The sequence below is a fragment of the Vipera ursinii genome, assembly GCF_947247035.1.
Source record: "Vipera ursinii genome assembly, chromosome: 1".
NCBI classification, from domain to species: domain Eukaryota; kingdom Metazoa; phylum Chordata; class Lepidosauria; order Squamata; family Viperidae; genus Vipera; species Vipera ursinii.
Window position 1 is genome coordinate 309556024 of NC_139512.1, and position 26765 is coordinate 309582788.

Here is a 26765-nt window from a genome sequence, read left to right on the forward strand (position 1 = left end):
CCCTGAGGCTCATCCTAGCTCAAGATCAGCCCTGCTTCTGCTGCAGATGATAGAAAGAATCAGGACAATTCTCAAAATAGCTTGGAGGGATGGAAGCAAATAAACAGTTTGGCTAGCTCCTGTGGTTTGGATCTTGTGACAGTCTGCATCAAAGTTAATGACTTTTTGAACGATCACTAAACAAACGGTTGTAAATTGAGGACTTCTTGTAATCCTATTCTGATGCACATGAGTTATCTTCGACAAGAATCCAGAAAAGGAAGGCTGGTGATAAATACTTTTTATCACAACAGCAGCTCCATCCCTTTTGTATAACGTTATGCCATAAGGGCAGAAGAGTGGAGCCTGTATTGGGAAGTCATGATGTACGTTTTATCATTTTGGGAGTAGTTGTATCTGGCAACTGACATCTATGGTAATGCCTTTGCAGAGCTACACAAAACCAAAGGGAGAGATGCCAAAACATAGGTGTATGGGCTAATTAAATAAATTGGGGCTGTGAGGAAAAAAATATAATGATTTGAGGTCATTCAAGCTTCACCTATGCAGGTAGTTTTTGACTTACAAGCACAGTGGGAACCTGAAATGTTTGTTGATAGCGAGGAAGTTGTTAAGTGGGTCATGCCCAATTTTATAACATTTGCTATGGTTGTTAAGTGAATTACTGCAGTTGTTAAGTAAATTCCATAGTTGTTAAGGGAATCCAGCTTCCCCCATTGGCTTTGCTTATTGGAAGCTGACTGGGAAGGTTGCAGATGGCAATCACATGATCCCAGGAGGCTGCCACCATTGTAAATACATGCTGGTTACCAAGTACCCAAATTTTGATCACGTGACTGTGGGGATGTGCAACAGTCATGAATGTGAGGGCCGACCTTAAACCACTTTTTTTGTGCGCCTTTGTAACTTTGAACAATCACTAAACAAACGGTTGTAAATTGAGGACCTCTTGTAATCCTATTCTGATGCACTGTACCTCCAGCAGTTTTTCTTAGAAGCTTTTATTTTTAACATGACATGTAAGGCCAGGACTTTTCCCGCTGATCTGTTTTATCAGCATTATATGATAAATCTAGTCAAGAAATTAGCTGATACAAGTGACTGCTATTAAAAAAAGCTGGAGCTGCGTGGCAGTTTTAATCAAAGATTGGAATCTTTACATTTTCAGAGATTAGAATTTGGGCTAAAATTACTTCAATGTATCTTTAACTTTCTGTGCAGGACAATCAAGGAAATGACGTGCATCTTGGAATTTTCTGCATGGGGATTTTTCTAAAGAACCCAATGGGAAGATCCATAGGGAACTACAGGTAAAAGTAAGAGGAAGAAATTTTGCATTTGATTTGCCCAAAAGTGGATCAAAATGCATTTGAAACTTTTGGTTTTAGTAGAGGGGCAACAATGTAGGGAAGATTAATTGCTCTTATACTCTGCTTAATGCTGTCAAGATGCACAGGGGAAGCTGCATACTTGACTTGATAACCGATTTATTTGATCCAACAGGATTTGTATATATTAAGGTTTAGATTTCATCCACTGAAATCAATGAAAATACCAAGTGCTTTGCTTATCATAATGCTGTTGCTTATATTGTATTGGTGTTCTTTGGCTATCATTAGTTGGTTATTAGTCATGATTGATATATACAGAAAAACCTTTAAAAATGAATAAATCAGATCTTATTAATGTTTCCTTTGTCCTTCAGTTATTTTTTTTTCCTTCAAGAAGCCTAAGAACCATTAAAACACACCTAGATTTGTATTTGTTTATTTTTGCTTCTGAGAGGATCAGGATTTGTGATTACACTGTACATGCAATAAAATTATCTGGATTTATAATTATATGAAGAGAAATTTGACTTAAATGATTTATGAATATTTCTTCTTGTTATAAAACAAATATTCTGAACGTGTAGCTTATGTCAACTTTATTTACTTAAATAGTTATGTCACTCGTGTCCCCCAAATCAATCCTTTTAGGCAGTGCTGGATGGGAATTCTGGAAAGTAATAGCCCTTGCATTAAAAATATTTCCCAAAAAACCCAGCAAGGCAAATTGAGAGAGAGGAGGATCAAAATTTCATGTCACTGTGTGTGTGTGCGTGTGTGTGTGTGTAATGGATACCCAAATGACATTTTTTTGCAATGACATTACCTGCTTTAAGCCATGTTGTTTTTCTATAGGTGGAATGATATTGGAAATATAACACACAACAAGTCTTCCATTGTTGTAGAATTGGTTAACAAAGAAGAAACTGTGCTGTTTCATACGGTAGGCAAATGATAAAAGATCAATCTCAGAATCATAAGTAATAATAAAAGTGACATATCCTGAGCCCAATAAAGCTTCTATAGCTAAAGACAAGAAAATGTGGCTTCTTTTCTTAGAACTTTTTCTTGAGTAGTCTGATGGCTCCATAGAAGCAAAGCAAAGCATCTTGTTGGTTCTTTTTCAGAGAGAGAGAGACGTGCTGCTCAAATGGGAATTTCCACTTCATTCTGGTGAATGTTTACATCACCTAGGTATTCTATATGATAGAGAGCAGGAGCCTTCTTCCAGGGATGCTAACCAGGTGTAGCAAGATTGAAAAAATCATGCTGTCTTGTTGAGCCAATTTACCTTTGGAGAGAGGCTGTAATACAAATGATCTAAATTGGCATTGGGCTAACTCTACCAAATAATAGCAATAGCACTTAGATTTATATACCACCCCATAGTGCTTTACAGCATTCTCTGTGCCGTTTACCATGGCTGCTTATTTCCCCAACAATCTGTGTCCTCATTTTACTGACCTTGGAAGGATGGAGGACTGAGTCAATCTCAAGCCTGTCAGAATCAAACTCCAGGCTTTGGGCAGAGTTTGCCTATAATAGTGCATCCTAACCATTGCCACCAGCAGAACTCTTTTAAATAAAGTTTGAAAAATGTGGGGACCGCTCAGTTAAATATGCATTCTCTCCCTTTGTGTTTGGCTTTAATAGCTTGGGAGTTCATGACTTTTTGAAGTACAAAGTTATAATAGTAGCATTTCTGTATGTATTCCCGTCCCTTTTATTTCAAAAGGCCTTTTAAGCTGAATTTTGCACTAAAACTGCAACCCAAAATTAGTTATGTGTTTACTGATGGAAGTGGGGCTTTGTGCTGGTCAGTTGGCTGTCAGGAAATGAATGGAGATAAGGGCTGAAGAGGGCAGTGCCAGCTGACTGTTAGCAGTCTCCCATTGAGAAGTGACCATCAACTGATCAGGAGTGGCCAAACTTAGCAGTCCAATGGCTACATGCTGATTCAACCGGATCTCCCCAATGTATAAATATCCTAGTTTAGGTAAACATATTCCTGCATTTTTCATACTGCTCTGCCTTTGGGAAACTTTGAACCAGTTACATCCACTTCTCAGCCATAGAACTGGCAAAGACTTGTTCAAGTTTAATAATGCAGCAGCCTTATTTATTCTTTAGCCCAGTCTTTGAGCCAGATGCTATGGCAAGATTGCACTAGTATCCCTGATCTACAATAACTTGACTGATGGTAACTTGGGATTTTTGGATATATTTTTCTGCAAAGCATTCTCCCTACTGAATATTTTAGAGGAACATGGTCAGTGTTATATACCGTAACTCTTTTTTATGTTTGTCCCAGTGAAATTTAGTGTTATTCTTTCCTTCTTTCTCCCTCCCATTTTTTCTGTTTTAAAAGGATGACCTTGAAAATGCCAAGTACATTTCACGGCTCTTTGCTGCGAAACACAAGTTTTACAAACAAAACAAAATCTGCACAGAGTAAGTACATATCTTTGGGAAATTCTGGCTGGCTGTAATAAATGTCAAGTAGTTGTGTTTTGGATTAGGTTATTTATGTATTTGTCATGTGTTTGTCTGTTTGAGGCCATTGTATTATTTATTCTCCATCTGCTCATTACCCATACAGCAGAATCAAAAGATTATAACTCTAGACGTAATGTGTTTTCTTCATGGGTACACTACAAATGCAAAAAAATGGAAACATTCTTTTTTGTAGATGTCTTGGAAATCTTTCATTGAAAGACTGTCAAAAGAATGCTTTAAATGAAACAGATGAGAAGAAACGGCATGAAATTCAGGTGTTTCCAACTGTAGTCTAAAATGTACAGTTCAGTTTAGACATTTGTACAAGGCTTTATAAATTATTGGCAAGCCCCATAGGACTTTTCAATTTCTAACTTGACATTGGTAAACAAACCAGAATGAGAAAATTGGTTTCCAGAAACTTGCTTTGCCCTTCTGTTCCACTTGGAGTGCTTTTTAGTATGTTGCTGTCTTTTATGGCAGTTCATGCCAAAGAATATTATATGTTGGTTGCTTTCTGTTTTATAGCTATCCCTATCTATACTGCATATTCATCTCTCCTTAGTTTTAAGCATTCTGTCCTCTGTCTTCCTTCATATTAACGAGTAGAGAAGAAAAACTTACTGCCACTTTATACAGATTGTGGTCTATGTTGAACTACCACTTTTTCTGTGGGTACTGTAAGCTGCATTTTCTTGCAGGTAGTTAGTTATGTCACTCTGTTCTCAGGAATACAAGTAGCCTGTACTAGTGGTGTCAGTATAATAATGTGAAATCTGAATTATGGGGCCATTTAAATACTCTGTTGTATTCAGATGTTTCATTAGGTCTGATCAGGGCTTCCTAAATCTGGATAATCACTAGATTGCAGTAATGAGGTATAGAAAGCTCTATTATTATTATTATTTTTGGATTGTTTTTGCAACAAACTTGGAAGTGGATTAATGTCATATAAGATGTTTTAAAGAAGGATTCTTGAAATGCATACTGTGTCCAAACTCATGTATTTATGGTAGCTACTATGAAATCACTGATCTATCACTGTTTATCTAAATGATTGAATGAATGGAGGAACTCATCAAAGATAAGTAACGAGGTGCCTTAATTCCCTTGTTAGAATTGCTTTGTAAGTCAACCTGTGCCTTAAAGTGCCTTAAATAAGGTACCTTTTTGGTTATAATGCCCCAGCAGCTTGTGCATTTCAAGAGTATTCTACAAATGATACTTTAGGGCAGTGCTGGCTGGAGAATTCTGGAAGTTGAAGTTCATACATCTTTAAAATGACTAGGACTGAGAAATAGTGTTTTAGGGTTTAATTAGTTAAAAGTATGGCTAAGAGAAAATCACGGTTAACTTTAGAACCTGGCTTACAAATTGAACTTCTATGTCTTTCCTAACAGTACTATCTATCATCTGTGGAGCTTTCATAACCATGTGTTTCCTACATGACAGTATTGGCATGCTAATTGAAATATTTATTAGATTTATACCTTGTCTTCTATACAGGTTAAATGCTTCCTTCTCCTGTCTGCCCTCACAACTGTAAACCTGTAAAGTAGTTTTTGCTTTGAGAGAGTGAGACTGGCCTGAAGTCCCCATGTGAGCTTCCATGGCTGAGGATGAATTAGAACTTGGTTCTCCCCGAGAAGTCAGAGAAAGGAGGAAGTATAAAAGTTTATAGCTGAAACCTAAATCACATCAAAACATTGCACACAAGTGAAATTGGATGTTTCATTTGTAGCTTTGCATCCTTTGTTTTTCTTCTTATTGCAGCAGCCAGACAGAGAGCGTTGTATAACAACTGTCCTTTTATTACAACACCTATAGCCAGTTTCAGAAGGAAAGAAAAAAAAGATGGTAGAAGAAAGACAGCATGAGAAATAGCATTCCCCCTGCAGTGGCAAATGTTTTTTTTTTAATTGAAAAGTTTTATCATACATTTTGTCTTTAACAGTCCCCCCTACCCCTCCCCTATCCCTCCCTCCCTACCCCTCCCCCCTCCCTTCCCCCCCCCACTTCCCAGAGCTAAGTACAAGGTATAAAAAACAAAAAGAACAATCATAAACATCCGTATGCTAACAACCATAAACTCTAGAATCTATCACTCTCTAGCTCATATAGGATAACTACAAACACTATTAATATAAAATATATAAAAAAAAGAAAAAGAAAGGAAAAAAGAAAGGAAGACTCATTCAAATGCTACATGAAACTTTTTAGTCCCATATTTGTTCTGGATATACTCAATCCATTTTCTCCACTCCATAATATAGCGTTCTTGCGAGTGATCTTTCAAGTAAGCCGATATCTTTGCCATCTCTGCCAGGTCAGAAACCTTTAAAGTCCATTCTTCTATGGTCGGCAGTTCCTCCTTCTTCCAATACTGGCCTATTAAGAGTCTTGCTGCCGTAATTAAATTCAGCGTCAACTTAGTGTCCACAACTGTAGCATCTGTAGTTATTCCCAGCAAAAAAAGTTGCGGACAAAACTTTATCTTTTGCTTAAAAATCTTCTGCATATTCCACCAAATTTTTATCCAAAAAGCCTTAACCTTTTTACAAGTCCACCATAATGGCAAATGTTTTTTAGAGATGAGATAGGGAGTGGTAGAGTAAGGGGAAAGAAGTAATGTTTGCATTTGTTTTGTGTTTGCTTTTCTATATCTTTAAGCTCTGGAAGATAAGGGAGGATGACTTAATGAGTTTCAGTTACAAAGAACAACAGAGTGACCTCATTTCCATAAAAAGTTGCCCCCGTGAAAGAAAAGACCTAATGCCTGAATGAGAGTAATGCCAGTTACTGTATGTCAGTAATTCACAGACAGAAGAGGGAGGGGGGGCAGGTCATAGGTCATCAACAAGTATGTGAACCCTTTGGGATTACGTGGAGTTTTGCATGAATTGGCCATAAAATGTGCTCTAAACGTCATGTAAGTCACAACAATAGAAAAACACAGTCTGCTTAAAATAATACTACACAAACATTAGCTGTTGTCATGTTTTAATTGAACATAAGATGGAAACATTCACAGTGCAGGGTGGAAAAAGTATGTGAACCTTTGGACTTAATAACTGGTTGACCCTCCTTTGGCAGCAATAACCTCAACATTGATTTGTGCTTAGATTGTAAGCCGCCCTGAGTCTTCGGAGAAGGGTGGGATATAAATGGGATTTTTAAAAAAAAGTTTCCTGTAGTTGCAGATCAGACCTGCACAACGATCTGGAGTAATTTTGGACCACTCCTCTGCACAAAACTGTTTCAGTGTAGCAATATTCTTGGGATGTCTGGTGTGAATCGCTCTCTTAAGGTCATGCCACAACATTTCAGTCGGGTTGAGGTCAGGACTCTGACTGGGCCACTCCAGAAGGCGTATTCTGTTCTGTTGAAGCCATTGTTTTGTTGAATTACTTGTATGCTTTGGGTCATTGTCCTGTTGCATCACCCATCCTCTGCGGAGCTTCAGTTGGCAAACAGATGGTCGTACATTTTCCTGCGAAATGTCCCATCAATGACAACAATCCGTCCAGGCCCTGAGGCAGCAAAGCAGCCCCAAACCATGATGCTCCCTCCGCCATGTTTTACAGTGGGGATGAGGTTTTGATGTTGGTGTGCTGTGCCTTTTTTTCTCCACACATAGTGGTGTGTGTTTTTCCCAAACAACTCAATTTTGATTTCATCTGTCCACAGTATATTTTGCCAGTAGTGCTGTGGAACATCCAGGTGCTCTTTTGCAAACTTCAAACGTGCTGCAATATTTTTTTTGGACAGCAATGGCTTCCTCCGAGGTGTCCTCCCATGTACTCCATTCTTGTTTAATGTTTTCCTTATTGTAGATGTGTCAACAAAAATGTTAGCATGTGCCAGAGATTTCTGTAGGTCTTTAGCTGACACTCTAGGATTCTTCTTTACCTCATTAAGCATTATGCGCTGTGCTCTTGCAGTCATTTTTACAGGACGACCACGCCTAGGGAGAGTAGCAACAGTGCTAAACTTTCTCCATTTGTAGACAGTCTGTCTTACCGTGGACACATGAACATCAAGGCTTTTGGAGATACTTTTGTAACCCTTTCCAGCTTCATGCAAGTCAACAATTCTTTTTTTTTTATTGAAAAGTTTTACAGTACATTTTATCTTTAACAATCCCCCCTCCCCCCACCCCTACCTAACCCTCCCTGTCCCTCCCCCCATTTCCCCCTCTCCCCCCCCGACTTCCCAGAGCTAAGTACAAGGTATAAAAACAAAGAACAATCATAAACATCCATATGCTAACAACAATAAACTATTAATTCTATCGCTCTATAGCTCATATAAGATAACTACAAGCAATATTAATATTACATATAAAAAGAAAAAAAAGAAAAAAGAAAGGAAAACTTATTCAAATGCTAAATGAAACTTTTTAGTCCCATATTTGTTCTGGATATAATCAATCCATTTTTTCCACTCCATAATATAACATTCTTGCGAATGATCTTTCAAATAAGCCGAAATCTTTGCCATTTCCGCCAGGTCAGAAACCTTTAGAGTCCATTCTTCTATAGTCGGCAGTTCCTCCTTCTTCCAATATTGACCTATTAAGAGTCTTGCTGCCGGGGGCGGAGCCAACTGTCAGAGCGGGCGGCTGTGTGAACGGAGCTCTCTCCTCGCACAACCTCTCACCCAGTGTTCGCGGGGGCTTTTCGGAGCTTCAGGAGGTCCTGTAGGGACATCCGAAGTTGCAGGCAGCCCGGAGAACCTTCATGAGCGGCAGTTCGTGTTGAAGATCCGGAGAAAGTCTGATGCGAGCGAACCGGGGAGAAGGAGGCCAGTAATGGCCGACATGAAGATCTGACAGAGGGACGGAGCTAGCACGTAAGCAGCGGGACAACGGTAGAGCGGAGCTGACGGAGAGTGTATCCGAATATTAAATAGGAAGCGCTTGTGAAAGAGGTACTGGTTCGAAGTGGGAGCCTCACGGAGAGGGAATAAGCGGCGATAGAAGTCTTGAGGGAGGCGTTTGGCAAAAACAGCAAGGGAAAGAAAGCCGAAGACTATATGACTGTATTCTAGCTGGAGAAAAGCTACAACAAGTCAAAGTCTGAGCTTTGGAGCCTTAGAGACTGAACTCTGGATTGTCGGGCGTGGAAAGCGATCAGCTTGGTCTAGTCTGGTCTATCCTGGTAAATTTTGAATTTGTGAACTTTTGAAACTTTTGAAATTCTACTCTACTTGTCACGGGCGGCCATTTGATATAGCAATTTAGTAACTGGAGGTTTGTTTAGTGGGACACCTACTGGTCTTTGACAGCAGAGGAAGACGGAAAAGGTGCCAATTTCTGCGCCGGAAACGGGGGGGGGGGGAAAAAGAAGAAGAACGTGACTTTGATTATATTCATACTATAGAATTTTATTATATAAATTGCTTAGTTGGTAATAAGTATCTGGTGGTAACTGTTTTATATATCTTTTGTCATAGAGTTAAAAGGTTTATATAAGACTCAGGGTATTATACATTGATAAAACGCTGTTAAAATTGGGGAAACATGACAAGTATCTCGGGAGCAACTAAGCCTTGCGCTGGCAAAAAGGCAGCAGCACAGGGACAGGGGATGTCCTCAAGTCCCTCCAATCAGAAATCTATAGAGGATATGCTGCAAAGGGAAAGATCTAACTCGAATTCCTTTAAAGATTTACATGCCCTTTTGCAAAACCTACACGAGGCAATGGCCAAAAACCACGAGGAGATGAAGAGAGAAATAGGCCAAATAAGAAACGACACTGGTGAATTAAAGGGGAAAATCCAAGCGATAGATGATAAATTTGAAGGGATTCAACAGCAATTAGTCAAAAATGAACAAAGACTTCAAGATATGGAAGCTAGAATGGAAAAAGAGGAAAAGAGAGTAGATGATTTAAATGAAACACTCCTTCAGGCTAATAAGGAATTAGAAACAACAGTCATTTTTCTGGAAGCAGAAAAGGCTGCTCATTATCTACGCTTCCAGAACGTTCAAGAAAAAAGAGGGGAAGATCTGTTGGTCATGATGGCAGAACTGATGGCAAAGGCACTCGGTGTAGGGAAGGAGGAAATGCTGGCGGAAATTGATGAAACATACAGGGTCCAAACTAATTATGCGAGAAGGCACAACCTCCCAAAAGAAGTACATGTAAGGTTAGTTAAAAAATCAATTCGGGATGAGCTTCTGCATAGATCTAGAGAGGAACCATTAGAATTTCGGGGCCAACCAATCACCATCCTTAAACAGATACCTAAAAGGATGAGGGATCTGAGACGCGGCTATCAATTCTTAACATCCAAACTAATAAGAGAAAATGTAAACTTTAGATGGCTAACTCCAGAGGGTATTCTTGTTACGTGGCAGGATAGAAGGCATAGACTGGACACGATAGAGAAGGCAGAAGATTTTTACAAACGCCACTTCCATAGCCAAGAGGAAGTAGATTTAGAAGATCAAGATGGAAGGGAGGTAAGAGAAAGAGATACAATACGTGTGGCAATGGATGGGAAGATCTTAGCTACAGAGGATAGAAGGAACAAATCCGGTGAGTTAACAGAGAAACATGGAACTAGAGACAAGGAAGAGAGAGAGCCCCGAATCACGAGATCCACAAAAACCAGAAATAAGTAAGATGAAGGGAGGTGAGTGTAGTATTATGTCTGTGAATATTAATGGATTGAATTCGCCAGTGAAAAGGCGGAAATTTTTTAATAGGCTTATTCACCAACAATTGGATATCGTGGCAATACAAGAAGTCCATATAAAGGAACAACAAAAATATTTGTTAGTACAACCAAAAATAGGGAACCTATTCGTTTCCTTAGACCGACACAAGAAAAAGAGAGGAGTGGCACTATATGTAAACCCAAAATTGACTGCAAAACTAATTTATAACGATAAAGAGGGTAGAATACTGATAGTCGAGGTTATAATAAATCACAGGAAGGTCATGATGGTAGAGATATATGCCCCAAACCATAACCAAGAACAATTTTTCAAAACACTTCACAATAAGATATGTAGCATTGATTATGAGGAGATTTGTTTAATAGGAGATTTTAATGCTATCCTAGATATAAATTTGGATTATATGGGAAAGACGCTTAGGAAAAAGAAGAGAAGAACTCTACCGAGATCTTTTCTTAACTTGGCTGAGGAACTAAATATCCAAGATGTCTGGAGGGAAAAAAATCGTAAGGCTAGACAATATACATATTACTCCAACCGACATAACTCATGGTCTAGAATAGACATGGTGTGGATGACGAAAGAAATTAGTTCAGAAATAGATGAGGTACATATAGCGACAGGTACTTGGGCAGATCACAATCCTATTAAACTTATCTGGAAAGGTTCCAAAAAAATATCCAGATGGACGCTTCAAAGAGCAATTTTAAAAGAAGATGAATTCAAATCTAAGATGGAGAGAGAACTAAGTTTTTTCTTTAAGGAAAATAAAGCTATAGACACCTCAGTACAAAACAATTGGGATACAGCTAAGGCTGTGATGAGAGGGGTAGCGAGGGCATATATGGTATATAAAAATAAGGGGAAAAGACAACAACGGGAAAGATTAGAAGAGGAATATAAGAGCTTAGAAGTTACACTCCAACAAGATCCACAAAAAGAGAATATCAAGCAATCTATGGATCTGATTAAACACAAACTTAACATTCTAGACAAAGAGAAATTGGCACAACAATTGAGAAACACGAAACAAAATTTTTTTGAAAATGCAAATAAACCGGGCCGGTGGCTCGCATACAAATTGGGAAAACAAAAGGGGAAAAACTGGATTCACGAACTACGAGATGAGGAAGGGAGAATATTCCACCAGGAGGAAAAAAAAAAAATTATAGCCCAGGAATTTTATGAACGTTTATATAAAGAAGATAGCCAGGCAAGTGTGGAGAAAATGGAGGAATATTTTCAAAGAGCCAAACTACCTAAGGTCACAGAAGATACCAGAAATATGTTAAACGAGGAAATTCGACTATCTGAGGTGATAAAAGCTATTAATGCACAAAAGAATAATAAAGCATCGGGACCCGACGGTCTTCCATCAGAGATTTATAAAGAATTACAAAATATCCTAGCTCAACCCCTAGTGGAGGTATTTAACGCAGTATTAGAAGGCGCAAGGACGCCTAAATCTTGGCTAGAGGCAAACATAACCCTTATTCCGAAAGATAACACAGACCATACATTAATCCAAAATTACAGACCCATATCACTTCTTAACTCGGACTACAAGATATTTACATCAATTATAGCGGAACGATTGAAACGATTTCTGAATGATTTCATACACGCAGATCAAAATGGTTTTCTCGCTAAGAGACACACTAAGCACAACATTAGAATAATATTAGATACATTGGAGTACTATGAATTACATAGCGAACAACAGATGGCATTACTTTTCTTAGACGCCCAAAAGGCATTTGACAATGTTAAATGGTCTTTTTTGTGCCAACAGCTTAGCTTTATGAATATGGGTGAAAAATTTATAAATATAATTAGGGCAATTTATGACAATCAGGAAGCAAAAATAATTATTAATGGGGAAGCATCTAGCAAGTTTCAAATTCAAAAGGGAACACGGCAAGGCTGCCCCTTATCACCGTTGCTGTTTATATTGACTCTTGAAGTATTAACGAGAACTATAAGAAACGACCCAAAGATAAAAGGATTAACCATTAAAAAGGAAACCTTTAAATTGCAAGCTTTCGCGGACGATCTAGTTTTTATTATGGAGGATCCATGTCAGACGGGACCAAAGCTATTGGAAGAATTATCTAAATATGGTGAGGTTGCCGGACTGCGAATAAATAGAAATAAGACCAAGATGATTGTTAAAAATATGACCAATAAACAAAAAGGTAATCTGGCCGAAATCACGGATATAGAAATAGTCAAGAAAATAAAATATTTAGGGATTAACATTACGGCTAGATGCACTTCACTCAAAAAGGATAATTATGATAGTGTAGTGAATCAAATAAAAGGTGACCTGGAAAGATGGGGAAACCTAAAACTCTCATTATTGGGAAGAATCGCTGTCATTAAGATGAATATTCTGCCTAAAATCCTGTTTCTGTTTCAGAATATCCCAATTCAACTCGACTCTAAATTTTTTCGAAATTTGGATAAATTATCACTAAATTTTATTTGGCAGGGGAAAAAACCAAGAATTAAATTGAAATATTTACAAGACACGAAGGAAAATGGGGGTTTTGGATTGCCAGACTGGGAATTATATTACCACGCCGCGGCCCTGAGCTGGATTAGAGAATGGGTAATCTTGAGAAATAGAAGACTATTAACTTTAGAGGGTCACGATTTGCAATATGGCTGGCATGCTTTCCTATGGACGGAGAAACAAGGTCTTTTCTCGCATTTTCAAAGACACCGGATCAGGCAAGCGCTACTCAATATTTGGAAAAAAATTAGATCTCACAATTACACCAAAATACCGGTCTGGCTATCCACCCTTGAAGCGATAGTTTACCCAAATCTGTTTGATTTGGGTAACATAATCTCATACAAGGATATTCTGAATGAGGAGGGGGAATTGAAACTTAGGAATGAACTAGAATTACAAGGTATAAAACTCGATTGGTGGGCCTACTTACAAATCCAATCGAGATTTAGGAAGGATAAAAATGAATGGGGGATATACACCTCTGAAACAGCATTGGACAAAATATTATTGGGACCGGACTCTAAACAAATAAGGAATTTTTATAAATTACTTTTGGGATATAAGCTGTTTGAAGAGCAAGTGAAAGACCCCATGTTGATCTGGGCTAACAATTTAGGACATAACATCGACCTAGATACTTGGCAAACAATTTGGGATAGGAATAAAAGGATAACACTGGCCTCATCGTATAAAGAAAATTTATTTAAAATGTTTTACCGATGGCATCTTCCCCCAGCCCGCTTAGCAAAAATGTACACAACAGTATCTCCCAAATGTTGGAAGTGTTCTGAAGAGATAGGCACATACTTCCACACGTGGTGGTCTTGCAGTAAAACACAAAAATTTTGGAGAATGATTTGGATTTGGCTGAAAGAAATATTGAAACAAGATCTGGAGTTTAGTCCAGAACTTTTCTTGTTGGGAATCACGAAAGAGAAATATCCTAAAGATGTGCTATACTTAACGATCCATATTATCACAGCAGCTAGAATATCATTTGCGCAAAAATGGAAAAAGAATGAGATCCCAGGACAAAAAGAGGTTATTAGGAAAATTTGGGATTGCGCTGAAATGGACAGATTAACTTTGGAATTAAAGAATAAAGATCAATCAGACTATTATAGAATTTGGAACAAATTGTATCTTTGGATGGATAAAAAGAAAGGTCTCTATTAGGTTTTACAGACTAGCTCACTGTTTTAAATATTGTGGTATTTCACCGATTTGTAATCTAAGTGTATTTAAGTGTATTTTTGATGTACATATATACATGTATATATATATATATTTAAACATTGTAGACAAAAAGGTTTGTCAGCTCGCTGGTACTGTGTCCAATGTTTTTAAATAATAAATTTAATAAAAAATTTATAAAAAAAAAAAAAAAAAAAGAGTCTTGCTGCCGTAATCAACTTAGTGTCCACAACCGTAGCATCTGTAATTATACCCAACAAAAACAATTGCGGACAAAACTTTATCCTTTGCTTGAAGATCTTCTGCATATTCCACCAAATTTTTATCCAAAAAGCCTTAACATTTTTGCAGGTCCACCATATATGAAAATATGTTGCATCTTCGCCACCACACCTCCAACATTTTGGCTGATAGTTCGGATACATACTTGCAAGCTTTTTAGGATCTAAATGCCATCTATAAAACATTTTATAAAAGTTCTCTCTTAAGTTTTGGGCTTGTGTAAATTTTACGTTCCTCACCCAGATCTTTTCCCACGTGTCCATTGTAATAACTTCTTGAATATTCTGGGCCCATTTTATCATACAATCTTTAACAAGTTCTGTTTCTGAGTCAATTTCTATCAATGCAAGATATATCCGTTTGATATGTGCTGGACCCTGATTTCTAATTTGCTTTATCAAATTTTCATCAGTCATTGCAAAACCAATTTTCTGATTTTCTTTCCACCTGGCCCGTAACTGAGTATATTGAAACCAAGTTTGAACAATCTTCTCATCTCGCAAGAGGTTGTACGGCTTCAAACACCAGACATTTCTTTCCAAGCTTAAAATCTCCTTATACGTAGTCACATCATGTTTGAAGCCAACATTTATGTTTTCTATTGCGTGTTTTGGAATTGCCCACAACGGCATCTTGTAATCTAACTTATGTCTATACTTTTTCCAAACTCTCAACAATGCCTGTCTTAAAATATGCACTTTAAACACATTATCTACCTTCTTATCATACAACAAATATGCATGCCAGCCAAATAACAAGTCATGGCCCTCAAGATTTAATAATCTCTCTTGTGTCAAACTAATCCAGTCACTTATTCCTGATAATGCAGCAGCTTCATAATATAATTTAAGATTAGGCATTTTAAGACCACCTCTTTCACGAGTATGCTGCATAATCTTAAGTTTAACTCGTGGCCTTTTCCCTGCCCAAACAAATTTATTGATACCCCGTTGCCATTCTTCCAAATTAGAATCTTTTTTAAGGACCAGTATCATTTGAAATAAAAATAAAAATTTAGGCAGGACATTCATTTTCACTGCTGCAATTCTTCCCAACAAAGACAATTGCAGTTTTTCCCAACTCTCCAATTCTTTTTGAATTTTTCCCCATAACTTTTCATAGTTATTTTTATATAACTTTGTATTAGAGGGTGACAAAAACACCCCCAAATATTTGACCCTTTTAACAATCTCAAATCCAGTTAATCCTTCTAAAAGGGCCTTTTGCGATACTGTCATATTTTTGGCCAAAATTTTAGTTTTTTGTGCATTAACTTTAAATCCAGAAACCTTCCCATATTGCATTATTATCTCCATCAGGTCCACAACAGAGTTTTCTGGCTGGGTCACCGTAACAACCAGATCGTCTGCAAACGCTCTCAGTCTATAATCCTGATCTCTAATTTGTATACCCTTAATTCTTTCCGAATTCCATATTTTTACCAATAATATCTCCAATGTTAAAATAATAAAGGTGATAAGGGACACCCTTGTCTTGTGCCCTTCTCAATATTGCATACTTCAGTCAGGCTATTGTTAACTATTATTCGGGCAGTTTGTTTTTGATATAATGCCCTAATTGGTTGTAAAAATTTATCCCCAAAATTCATTTTATCTAAAACTTTCATCAGAAATTGCCAATCCAATTGATCAAAAGCTTTTTCAGCATCTAAAAAAATTAGCGCCGCAGGGATCTGGTTGTTCCTTTCCAAAAACTCCACCACATCAACTATATGCCTCACATTATTTTTCATTTGTCTACCACTAATAAACCCGGTTTGATCCCCATGAATCACCTGTTGCAGAACCCTCATCAATCTGTTAGCTAACACCTTGGCAAATATCTTGTAATCTGTATTTAAAAGTGATATCGGTCTATAGTTTTTTTACTTGAGTAGCATCTTGATCTTCCTTCGGAATCAAAGAAATAAAAGCAGTTCTCCAAGACGGAGGCACCTTTCCCCCTCTCTGAATTGTCTGAAACAATTCCTTTAACGGCTTTATCAGCTCCAATTGTAAATTTTTGTACTAAGCCGCAGTCAGACCATCCGTACCTGGCGCTTTATTCACCTTCAGTTCCTTAATTGCTATAAGAATTTCTTCTTCTGTTATCAATTGATTAATCTCCTCCTTTTGTGCTTGCGTAAGAACCGGGATGCTAGCATTCTTCAAATATACATCAATGTCTTTTTCATTAATCTTCTCCTTAGCGTATAATTTAGAGTAAAAATCCACAAAGGCTTCCTTAATAAGATCCTGTTGAAACACAACCTTTCCCTTATATTCAATTTTATCTATATTAGAAGCCCTTTGCTTTTTCCTTAACCTGTAAGCTAACCATCTACCTGGCTTATTAGCATTGCAAAAAGTATTATGCCTAGCAAACCGTAAATTGGTTGCCACTTGATCAGCCATCAACTTATCAAATTGTCCTCTTAATAGGTTAATAACCTCCTTAATCTTCACGTCCAATGGGTTCAAAATTAGGGCCTTTTCTTTTTCCCTAATTTCATTCTCCAGTTCTTTCCTTCTAACTTCCAAGGTACGTCTGTATTTATTATTCATATATATCAACACCCCTCTCATGTAGGCCTTGCTAGCATCCCAAACCATGTCCATAGAGGTATTTATTTTATTTATTTATTTATTTAATAATATTTCTATACCGCCCTTCTCCCGCGCGACTCAGGGCGGTGAACAGGGCAAGAATAAAAATACAAATTACCAAAGTTAAAACTAAATTAAATAAATGCCCACATACTAAAATACATATTTAAAACCTAATAAATAGCAAGTTGCTCTCTTTGTAAAATAGACCACCACATCTCTAGGTAACTCCTAGATTCACGGCTCACCTTGGAAGACCATGTAGGAGCTGTGACTAGGGGGGCCTTCGCCCAGGTTCGCCTGGTGCGCCAGTTGCGGCCCTATCTTAGCCGGGATGATTTGTGCACGGTCACTCATGCGCTCGTGTCCTCTCGTCTGGACTACTGCAACGCTCTCTACATGGGGCTGCCCTTGAGGACCACCCGGAAGCTCCAACTGGTACAGAATGCAGCCGCGAGAGTTGTGTTGGGAGTCTCCCGATACTCCCACGTTACACCGCTGCTCCGTGAGCTGCATTGGTTGCCGGTTGTCTTCCGGGTGAGATTCAAGGTACTGGTAACGGTGTTCAAAGCCCTCCATGGCATGGGGCCGGAGTACCTTAGGGAACATCTGCTGCCGGCATCAAGCTCCCTGCGCCCTGTGCGTTCCTACAGAGAGGGCCTCCTCAGGGTGCCACCGATCAGAGAATGTCGATTGGTGGCCCCCAGGGGGAGATCCTTCTCTGTGGGCGCTCCGGAGCTGTGGAACCAGCTACCGGTAGAGCTCCGGATGGCGCCCGATCTTCGCTCCTTTCGTCACGATCTCAAGACCTTTCTGTTTGTACAAGCCGGCCTAGCCTGATGGGGATTGGTGGGGTTTTTTATTTTTGGTGGTTTAGTTTTTAACTTGGTGTTTTAGAATTCTATTTTAACTGTTTTAATATGGGCAACTATTTAATCTCTTTTTAACGTTTGTATTTAGTATTTTATTCTGCCCTGTGAACCGCCCTGAGTCCTCAGGGAGAAGGGCAGTATACAAATATTATTATTAAATTAAAACTTCCTCTGCCTTGCAATCCATGAATTTACACGAAAGATTTTATCCATACTTCCCTCTATTTCAGATGCTGCCTGGCCCAGTACTGCTTCCAAAGCCTCAGAGATCAGCTGCTTTAAGTCTTCTTTAGGATTCTCTTTTAAGCCCCTGATTCTAATAGCATACTGCATCTGATGGTACTGGACAAGGCTCAATTCTCCGTCCATTTTGTCCCTTATATTTTCATTCTCTAGTACCTTTACTTCTAATATAGAGTTCATTTGACTAAGATCCTCCACTTTTTCATCCAAACGTTGCACACATTCAGCCACGCTTTCAATTGTAGACAAAATGTCTACCCTCATTGCACTAAACTTCTCTTCCATCTTCTCCTCCAATTTCTCCTCCAGCTTTGCCTCCAGCTTTTCCATCTTATCATCCATCATATCTGACATTACTTGCGATTGCTTTGCAAAGGCATCTTGTAAATCCTTAAGCGTCAATGCCAGAGGAGGTGCAGGAGGAAGCAAAGCTTGTAACAAAGTCTGTTGCACCGGGGAAGTTCCCGCACTCTGAAGAACTTTAGAAGTTTTAGCCGCCATCTTTCCCCACTTTCACTTGTTGCGTACTTTCACTTTAAAGCTATAAAATCCATTGAGCTGGAGAGTAAAAATAAAAGTCCACTTCACCTTGACCTCCTGTACCGCTCTGCCTGCACCTTGATATTCAAGAGTCTTTCCTTCTGGCAGGGGTGGTTGCTAACGCCTGGCTCTGCTCCAAAAATCACGGAGCAGAGACGCTGCGCAGCTCGGAGCTAACCCAGGCTTCGGGGGGGCTCAATCCTTCAGCCGCCCAAACTTTCAGCTCAGGCGGCCCCGGAGAGCTCAACCCCTACCTGGGGCCTCACCCCCTCCTCCCGAGGAGGGGGCTTCAAATCCACCTAAACAGCTGATCGGCGCTGTTTTAGATGGAATAAACACAGCTGTGGAGCGGACAGCCCGGAAGCGGCTGTCTTCGGCGCCGCGTCGCCACCGGAAGTCCACAAGTCAACAATTCTTGATCGTAGGTCTTCTGAGAGCTCTTTTCTGCGAGGCATGGTTCACATCAGACAGTGCTTCTTGAGACCAGTAAACCCAAAACAGGTGTGTGTTTTTAAAGGGCAGGACAGCTTTCAGCAACACATCCAATATCATCACACTGGTTGGAGTCAAGGTTGGCTCACTCCTGGCTCCAATTAGCTCTTGGAGAAGTCATTAGGCTAGGGGTTCACATACTTTTTCCACCCTGCACTGTGAATGTTTCCATCTTATGTTCAATTAAAACATGACAACAGCTAATGTTTGTGTAGCATTATTTTAAGCAGACTGTGTTTTTCTATTGTTGTGACTTACATGACGTTTAGAGCGCATTTTATGGCCAATTCATGCAAAACCACATAATCCTAAAGGGCTCACATACTTTTTCTTGCAACTGTATATCTATACTCCAAAAGCAAGTTTTTGAGTTTTTTGGCTAAAATCTTGCCCATCTTTGTAGTGGTTCAAAACTCTTGGAGTTTTCTCTTGGTGCATCTTTAATAAAAAGTAATATAAAATGTGTGATGACTTGATCCGGATTTGAATCACCACAGACAGAGCGGGAGGAGATTTTGCATGATTTTTTTTTTAAAAATCCCATTTATATCCCACCCTTCTCCGAAGACTCAGGGCGGCTTACAATTTTAAGCACAAACCAATGTGCTTAGCAATAGCCTTCATTCTATGTATATGCCTGCTTATTAGGGCTTTCGGGCTCCCCCAAGCGGCATTATTACAAAGTCAGCTTATTGCCCCCAACAATCTGGGTCCTCATGACTGGGGGAAGAGCAAAAGGAAAAAAAAAAGAGGAACTGCAGCTGTATCAACACCATTTTTGGCCCCTCTGTTCTCCCATTCATTTTATTTTAGGTGTCCCTGCCATCCAACATACCGCTACATGGAGCTGTATGAAGACTAGGGCTTTTATTTCTACATGTGAATTTTTTAGCATTTGGAATTTTCTTAAGCATTCAGAATTTTCTTCATTTGGGTGGAAACGTGATGGTCTAGGTCACGGGTGTCAAACTTGCCGCGTCACGTGACATGTCACAACGTACCGCAACTTTTTTTTTTCATTGCTGGAGCTGGGGTGGGCGCAGCCTCTATATGATGCCACCGGCCCATGGCCAGGCAATTTGACGCCCCTGGTCTAGAGAGTATTTGTGAAGTTGGAAGAATTGTTTTTTTCATGTGAGATGTTAATATATTTGTTTTATTGATGTTGATGTCATGTTGCTTGAAAACTTTTTTTTTTTACTTTTTGAATATTCTACTTCTGCTGTTAACTACCTTTGGAGTCTTGTCTGGAAAGTGGTCAGAGTCTCTTCAGAATTTAGTCTAAGAGTATGTTGGTTGGGTTGATAGCATTAGTTCCCAAGATCTATGATTTCTAGCTGCGAAGTTTTCCATATCTTTTATCTTTCGAGTTCGCTCTTTGTAATTATCATGGAGGCGGGGTATGAGTGGGTATATTCTAACTGCACATCACGTCATTTAGCAGATAAGAAAGTGTAAGATGAGGAATTCCACCTTTCCTTTCTACACGTAAGCACTTTATTTCTACTGTGTGTTGTGATTTTTTTTTAAATTTTGTGCCTCTTTGTTCTGTCTCCCATTTCCATGCTTCTTCCTATTTTAACATGAAATTCCATCCACCTGCTTGTTTCTCTCTTAGCCTGTGAGTGCCTTTATCGTGTTGGGTGATTTGGTATGCTCTTACTATTATCTTTTTTAAAATTCCTTTTCCAAAACTGGCCTTCTCCAACCTGGTGCCCTTCACATCCTAGAACTATAATGCTCATCACCTCAATAATGGAGGTGACAGAAATTGTGGTTAAATGCGTCTGGAGAGCTCTAATTGGAGGAACATTGGCCTAAACAATATCAAATTAACTCTGATTATTTGGTTTGGTTCTGTTGAATTTATTCTTTGCATTTTCCGGTTAAAATAAATTTGTTCTCATGTGTGATAGTAAATGTTAACGCCTTTATAAATAATACTCCCTATTTCTTTAGCTTATATATTTTCATATCCATTTCAAAACAGACCATTACAGCCGTTATGTAACAGACTTTTCATACCACTTGCATTACAGTACATGTTCTGCATTTTACAGAATTACAGTGATTAAGAATCATTTCCATATTTTCCCTACAGACAATCAAATTCTCCTCCCCCTATCAGACGGCGGCCCACATGGAGTAGATCATCTTTGGTAAATATCTTGCCATAAGTGCAGAGCTCAAGAGACATGGATCACTCTGGAGCTTCTCCAACTACAAACAGTTGATTATAATAAACAGATTTGTAGACAGAGTTGCTATAAATAAATGTCCAATGTGTATGTTTTATTTTACTTCACTTTCTAGCCAAGGCAGCACCCATTTATTATGCCTCCTGTGCATGTCCAATGTGGAGAACACTACACTGAAACTCACAATTCCCAAGGTTAGTGATGGGAATGGGAATAATAACAACAGATATAGTGCTGACTTTTTAAAAAGGAATTTACAATATCAAACTTTTTTGCAATATGAGGAGGATATGCTTTTTTTTGCATGAGGTTTGTATAACTTAGTCAATATTTAATTTAATTTAATTTAATTTAATTTAATAATATTTGAGGAGTCCACATTCCTGCAATTGGTTGAAGACAGAGCAGAGTTAAATGACTTTAATCTTTGTTCAGTATATGCATCCTCTTTTTGAAATAGGTTTGCATTCTGGTTTTGCCTTTCCAAGTCCAAAGATCTAGACTCAGCAATCTCCGTGTTTGTATTTGGCCCACTGGCCAGATACATAGTTGATAATAGTTGCCAGATTGAAATGGAGCCTTTCTGATTTACAGCCATAGTTCTTAGTCATATCTCCCTTTCTCACGGAAGGTAACTGGTGATCTAGCTAATACTTGAACTGAATGGCAGAGAAAGTGAAGTAAGTAAGTAAATAAGTAAGTAAGTAAGTAAATAAGAATTATTTAGGAATGCCATTTCTAAAATTGCAGAGATATAAAAGGTATGTCTTGAAACAGTAACAGGCTGATGGAAATAATAAAATAGCTCTGATTCTATCTTAAAGTTTGGAAATAGATGGTTGCTTTATTTTTGCTACAGTTTAGAAAAAGTATCTGCTTATATTTGCATCTGTATGTCCCCTTAGAAGGTCCAAGGGAAAATTGGAGCCTTTATTTATTTATTTTACAGTTTTTATATAAAAGACTGGACAAACATAACACTTGAAATTATAAAATCAGCAGTTGAAATAAATCAAAATTATAAAAAGCAATAAATTATTTCTTCAAGTTGGACACCAATAAAACTTAGCTAGAAATAGTCTCTGAAGATCTAAAAACTTCAAAGGAGCTTATAGACATCTGGTGGTCAAGAATTCCAGAATTTGGAAACTACCATAGAGAAGTCTTATCATTCATATTTGGTCTTCTCAGAACAAGTCCTTGCCAGTCTCCCCTCCCCCCACCTAATTTCCTTCAGTGAATAGAGAAGATCTAAAATAAAATTATAACTATTCTTAGTTGAACATAATTACCATTATTCTTTTAAGCTTACTCCCATCAACATGTTGATGAAGGTAACTGATGGCTAATACACAAATCCTATCATTTCTCCCTTTTTTGGATTTCCTACTTCTGAATAAGACTGTAGCCAACAATATATGGTCACTATGATTGGAACCTTTAATCAAGAGCCTTGCTTGCACTCAGATGAGAGTACAAAATGCTTTTGCGACTAAACTTCTTCTTAAAAAGAGGAAAAAGAAACAGTTTTTGGATGGATGGTGGATGGATGGACATACAAAGCTTTCCCATGTTGTGAATATTAGAATTTTGCACTGACAAGAACGTTATTGAGTAGTGACAATAACAGTATTTATTCAATTCAAAAAGACAGTGATCCTGAGTTTCTGTGCTTGTTGGCATTGCTATTCTTAAATGTGATGAACTCCAAAACTGCACTGGATTTCTTTTTTCCACAGGCATCAGTGATGAGACTTTGTTTATGCAGGTGGGGCTTCTATTGCTGAAATTGAGATGTAGCCTTAATACTGTTTTTACATCACTTTTTCTATTTAGCTTGTTTGTTGTATTTTCTTTTCATTTTCTACTTTTCCTACATACAGATAGCATTATTCATGGAAATGAAGACATGTTTTACTATAGATCTCAGACTAGCTTGGACAGATGTGCAATGGACTTCAGCTATTTGAATGGCAGTGTCCCAAACGGCAGTGTGTGCAGTGCCCAAAGTATGAACTCTCTCAACCATTCACAGAACTTCATTCAAGCTTCTCCAGTGTCCTCCAACCTAAGTATCCCTGGAAGTGACATTATGAGAGCAGATTACATACCAAGCCATAGACATAGTGCAATAATTGTACCTTCATATAGGCCCACTCCGGATTATGACACTGTAATGAGGCAAATGAAGAGAGGAGTGATTCACACCGATAGCCAAAGCCAGTCTTTGAGGAACCTCAACATTGGGAATACTCATGTTTACAGCCAACCCACAGACCTTGTATACAGTCAACCAGAAATTCAAGAGAGACCTTCTTATACCATTGCATATGGGCCTCAAGGCACTTATAAAAAACATGTGACTTCTCCTGAGCAAGTGAATCCCATGAATGCTTTGCAGGCAAAACCGACAGCTAGTGCCATTTCCCATACAGTTAGCACTCCAGAGCTGGCCAATATGCAGCTCCCCAACAATCAAAGATGTGGCCCTGCACACATACTGAAGAATTACCTTTTCAGGCCACCACCACCCTATCCACGTCCACGTCCTGCTACCAGTACACCTGACCTAGCAAGTCACCGCCACAAGTATGTCACTGGCAGTAATCCTGACCTGGTGCCTCGGAAAGTGCAGCTTTCAGTGAAGACTTTTCAAGAAGATAGTGCTCCTGTTGTCCATCAGTCACTACAGGAAGTTAGTGAACCTCTTATGGCAGCCAAACATCATGCAGCCATCAACAAACGCCACAGTTTGGAAGTGATAAGTAATATGGTGCGTGGAATGGAAGCTATGGCTTTAAAAAGCCTAAATGCTCCCTTGCCACGCAGAAATACCCTACGCAATGAGATGCAGCCAGAGGAAGTAGTGCAAAGAGGGCATGAGGTTCAACAGCTCCCTCATTACCATCACAAAAAGACCTTCTCAGATGCTACAATGCTGATCCACAGCAGTGAAAGTGAAGATGAGGAAGAAGCATCAGAATCTGTGCCTTCCATGGCGGCCCTACACGAAAACGTGGAGTACAGCGCCCAGTTGCAAGCTGCCTTGGCTCGAATACCTAACAAACCTCCTCCAGAGTATCCTGGTCCCAGGAAAAGTGTTAGCAATGGAGCTCTGCGGAATGACCAGATGAATAATGTTCCGCTGGCTGTGTCTCGAGCCAAGGTGATGAGGCCAGGACCAGCCAGGACAATTAGCGCATCTCGGACTGATCAGAGCATGATGAATGGATCTTCCCTTGGTCCCTCCATCTCTGAGCCAGACCTCACAAGTGTCAAGGAACGGGTCAAGAAAGAGCCGGTGAAGGAGAGGCCTGTGTCTGAAATGTTCTCCATTGAGGACAGTATCATAGAAAGGGAAATGAGGGTAAGTGTATTTTCATGTACTTTAGGGGTATCTCTGAACAATAACCATAAGTTACATTTGAAAAGAAATATCTGCTATGTCACTAAAAAGAAACCTCTTTCAAAGCTACCGTAGTTTAAATTAAGGGCATATGCATAAGCAGATGTGACGTCTGAACTGGTAAGAAGACAGTAAGAGACCTGCTGGATCACATTAAAAACATGTCCAGGCCAACATTCTTTTGCTGTGGTACTCATCCAGATGTCATGAGGACGTCTACAAGCAGGACATGGGTGAACCGCACCATCTTGCTTTTATTCTCCAGCAGCTGATATCCAGGGATATCTTGTTCTGATCGTTGAAATAGTGAATAGTTGTCATAGCTAGTGGCCATTGATAAGCTATCTGCCTCCATTTTGAAAGCTATTCAAGTTGCTTGTCATTGTTACAGTTAGTTTCTTAGTTTTAATCTGTGCTGTTATGAATAAATCTTTACCTGAAAGCAGACTCATTGATAAGAACAGAAATATAGAACTGCTGATATTTCTCATATTTCCAAAGTGATCAAGAAATCCAACATCTAGATTACTCAGGCTGCTCAAGTTGACAGAACATTAATTTGATTTTCAAGCCAGGGTACTTTTTTTACCCAACCCCTCCCTAGTTCATCAGTCCTTGGCTTTTGTTGTTTTCAGGTCACCCAGTGGTAACTAGGCATATGTTTGTTGTCTTTTGAAGATCTGGAAACTCCCCAGAAAGGTTTATGAAGTGGTTAGGCTGGGGAGGGAGGGGTGGGGGAAATCAGAAGAACAGTTTCCCTTGAAGTTTTCAATATCAAGCCAGACTACTTAGATCTGAAATGCAGCTATTTATTACAGACTTGTAAGACGATTTTCATTTTAATACTGTGTAAAGTGACTAGTTAAACCCCCAAAAATATTTGAGAATTCTTTCAGGCGACATATAACCTATGAATAATATATTTGAAAGGTACATTATTACCAAGCTGAAAGAAGAGAAGATGGCTGACATTTTATGATACCCCCTTACCCCCATGAAGAATGCCCTTTCTTTTGTTAGTTGGGAGCAATTGAAAAAGTTGCAGGAGTTTTCATGAATTCTGAGAGATGACATCACAAATGGCGAGTTGATGGCACATGTAGTTTTTGAATCTAACAGAAATGGGCCATAGAGGTTAAAAGAGAAAGCGTTCCTTTTTTACATTTCACAGCTTTGCACAATTATATAATAAACAAGAGCCTTGGTGGAGCAGTGGGCTAATGCCTCCTTAAGTAACACCAGCTGCCTGCAATTAGTGCAGGTTCGCATCCCACCAGGCTCAAGGTTGACTCAGCCTTCCATCCTTCTGAGATAGGTAAAATGAGGACCCAGATTTTTGGGGGCAATTAAGCTGATTTTGTAATAATGCCGCTTGGGGGTGTGTGTGAAAGCCCTAATAAGCAGGCATATACATAGAATGAAGGCTACTGCTAAGCTTTTAAGCCACCCTGAGTCTTCGGAGAAGGGTGGGATATAAATGGAATTAAAATAAATAAAAAAAATAAAAATATAATGCTTACCTGTTATGAACCCTTTCCAGTTTATCTTTTTGGTGGGATCGGGATGGATGGGGGAGGAGAGATGTATTTTTATTCAGTTTATACATAATGGAGCTCATTGTTTTAATTTCAGTATGACAACCTCATTTAAAGTATATTAGCAATCTGGGTGTATATATATATATGTATGTATATATATATGTAGTTTGCTTGGCTAGTTTGTGTTGCTCATTCTGTGGCCTACATTTACATTTGGCGGAGAGTATGAAAGAGAGAAAGGACTGCCTTTTATGACAAGTCGTCTGTATTGTGAGACAGTTTCTTTGAAATTAAAATTCTGCATTCATGTCAGAATATTATCTCCTTCCCCCAAGGAAATAATAGAAAGTTGAGGAGATGCATTTGG

The 26765-nt window shown here is 38.8% G+C and overlaps 1 protein-coding gene across 1 annotated transcript in view; it reads left to right on the plus strand.

Moving 5' to 3' along the window:
* Positions 1 to 26765, plus strand: part of PTPN14 (protein tyrosine phosphatase non-receptor type 14) — a 137113-nt gene that overhangs the window by 92932 nt on the left and 17416 nt on the right. Inside the window, exons 8-13 of the mRNA XM_083348766.1 lie at positions 1222 to 1310; positions 2184 to 2271; positions 3697 to 3779; positions 21358 to 21415; positions 21570 to 21652; positions 23342 to 24827. Coding sequence (XP_083204892.1) covers positions 1222 to 1310; positions 2184 to 2271; positions 3697 to 3779; positions 21358 to 21415; positions 21570 to 21652; positions 23342 to 24827 — 1887 coding nt within the window. The remainder of the gene's footprint in view (positions 1 to 1221; positions 1311 to 2183; positions 2272 to 3696; positions 3780 to 21357; positions 21416 to 21569; positions 21653 to 23341; positions 24828 to 26765) is intronic.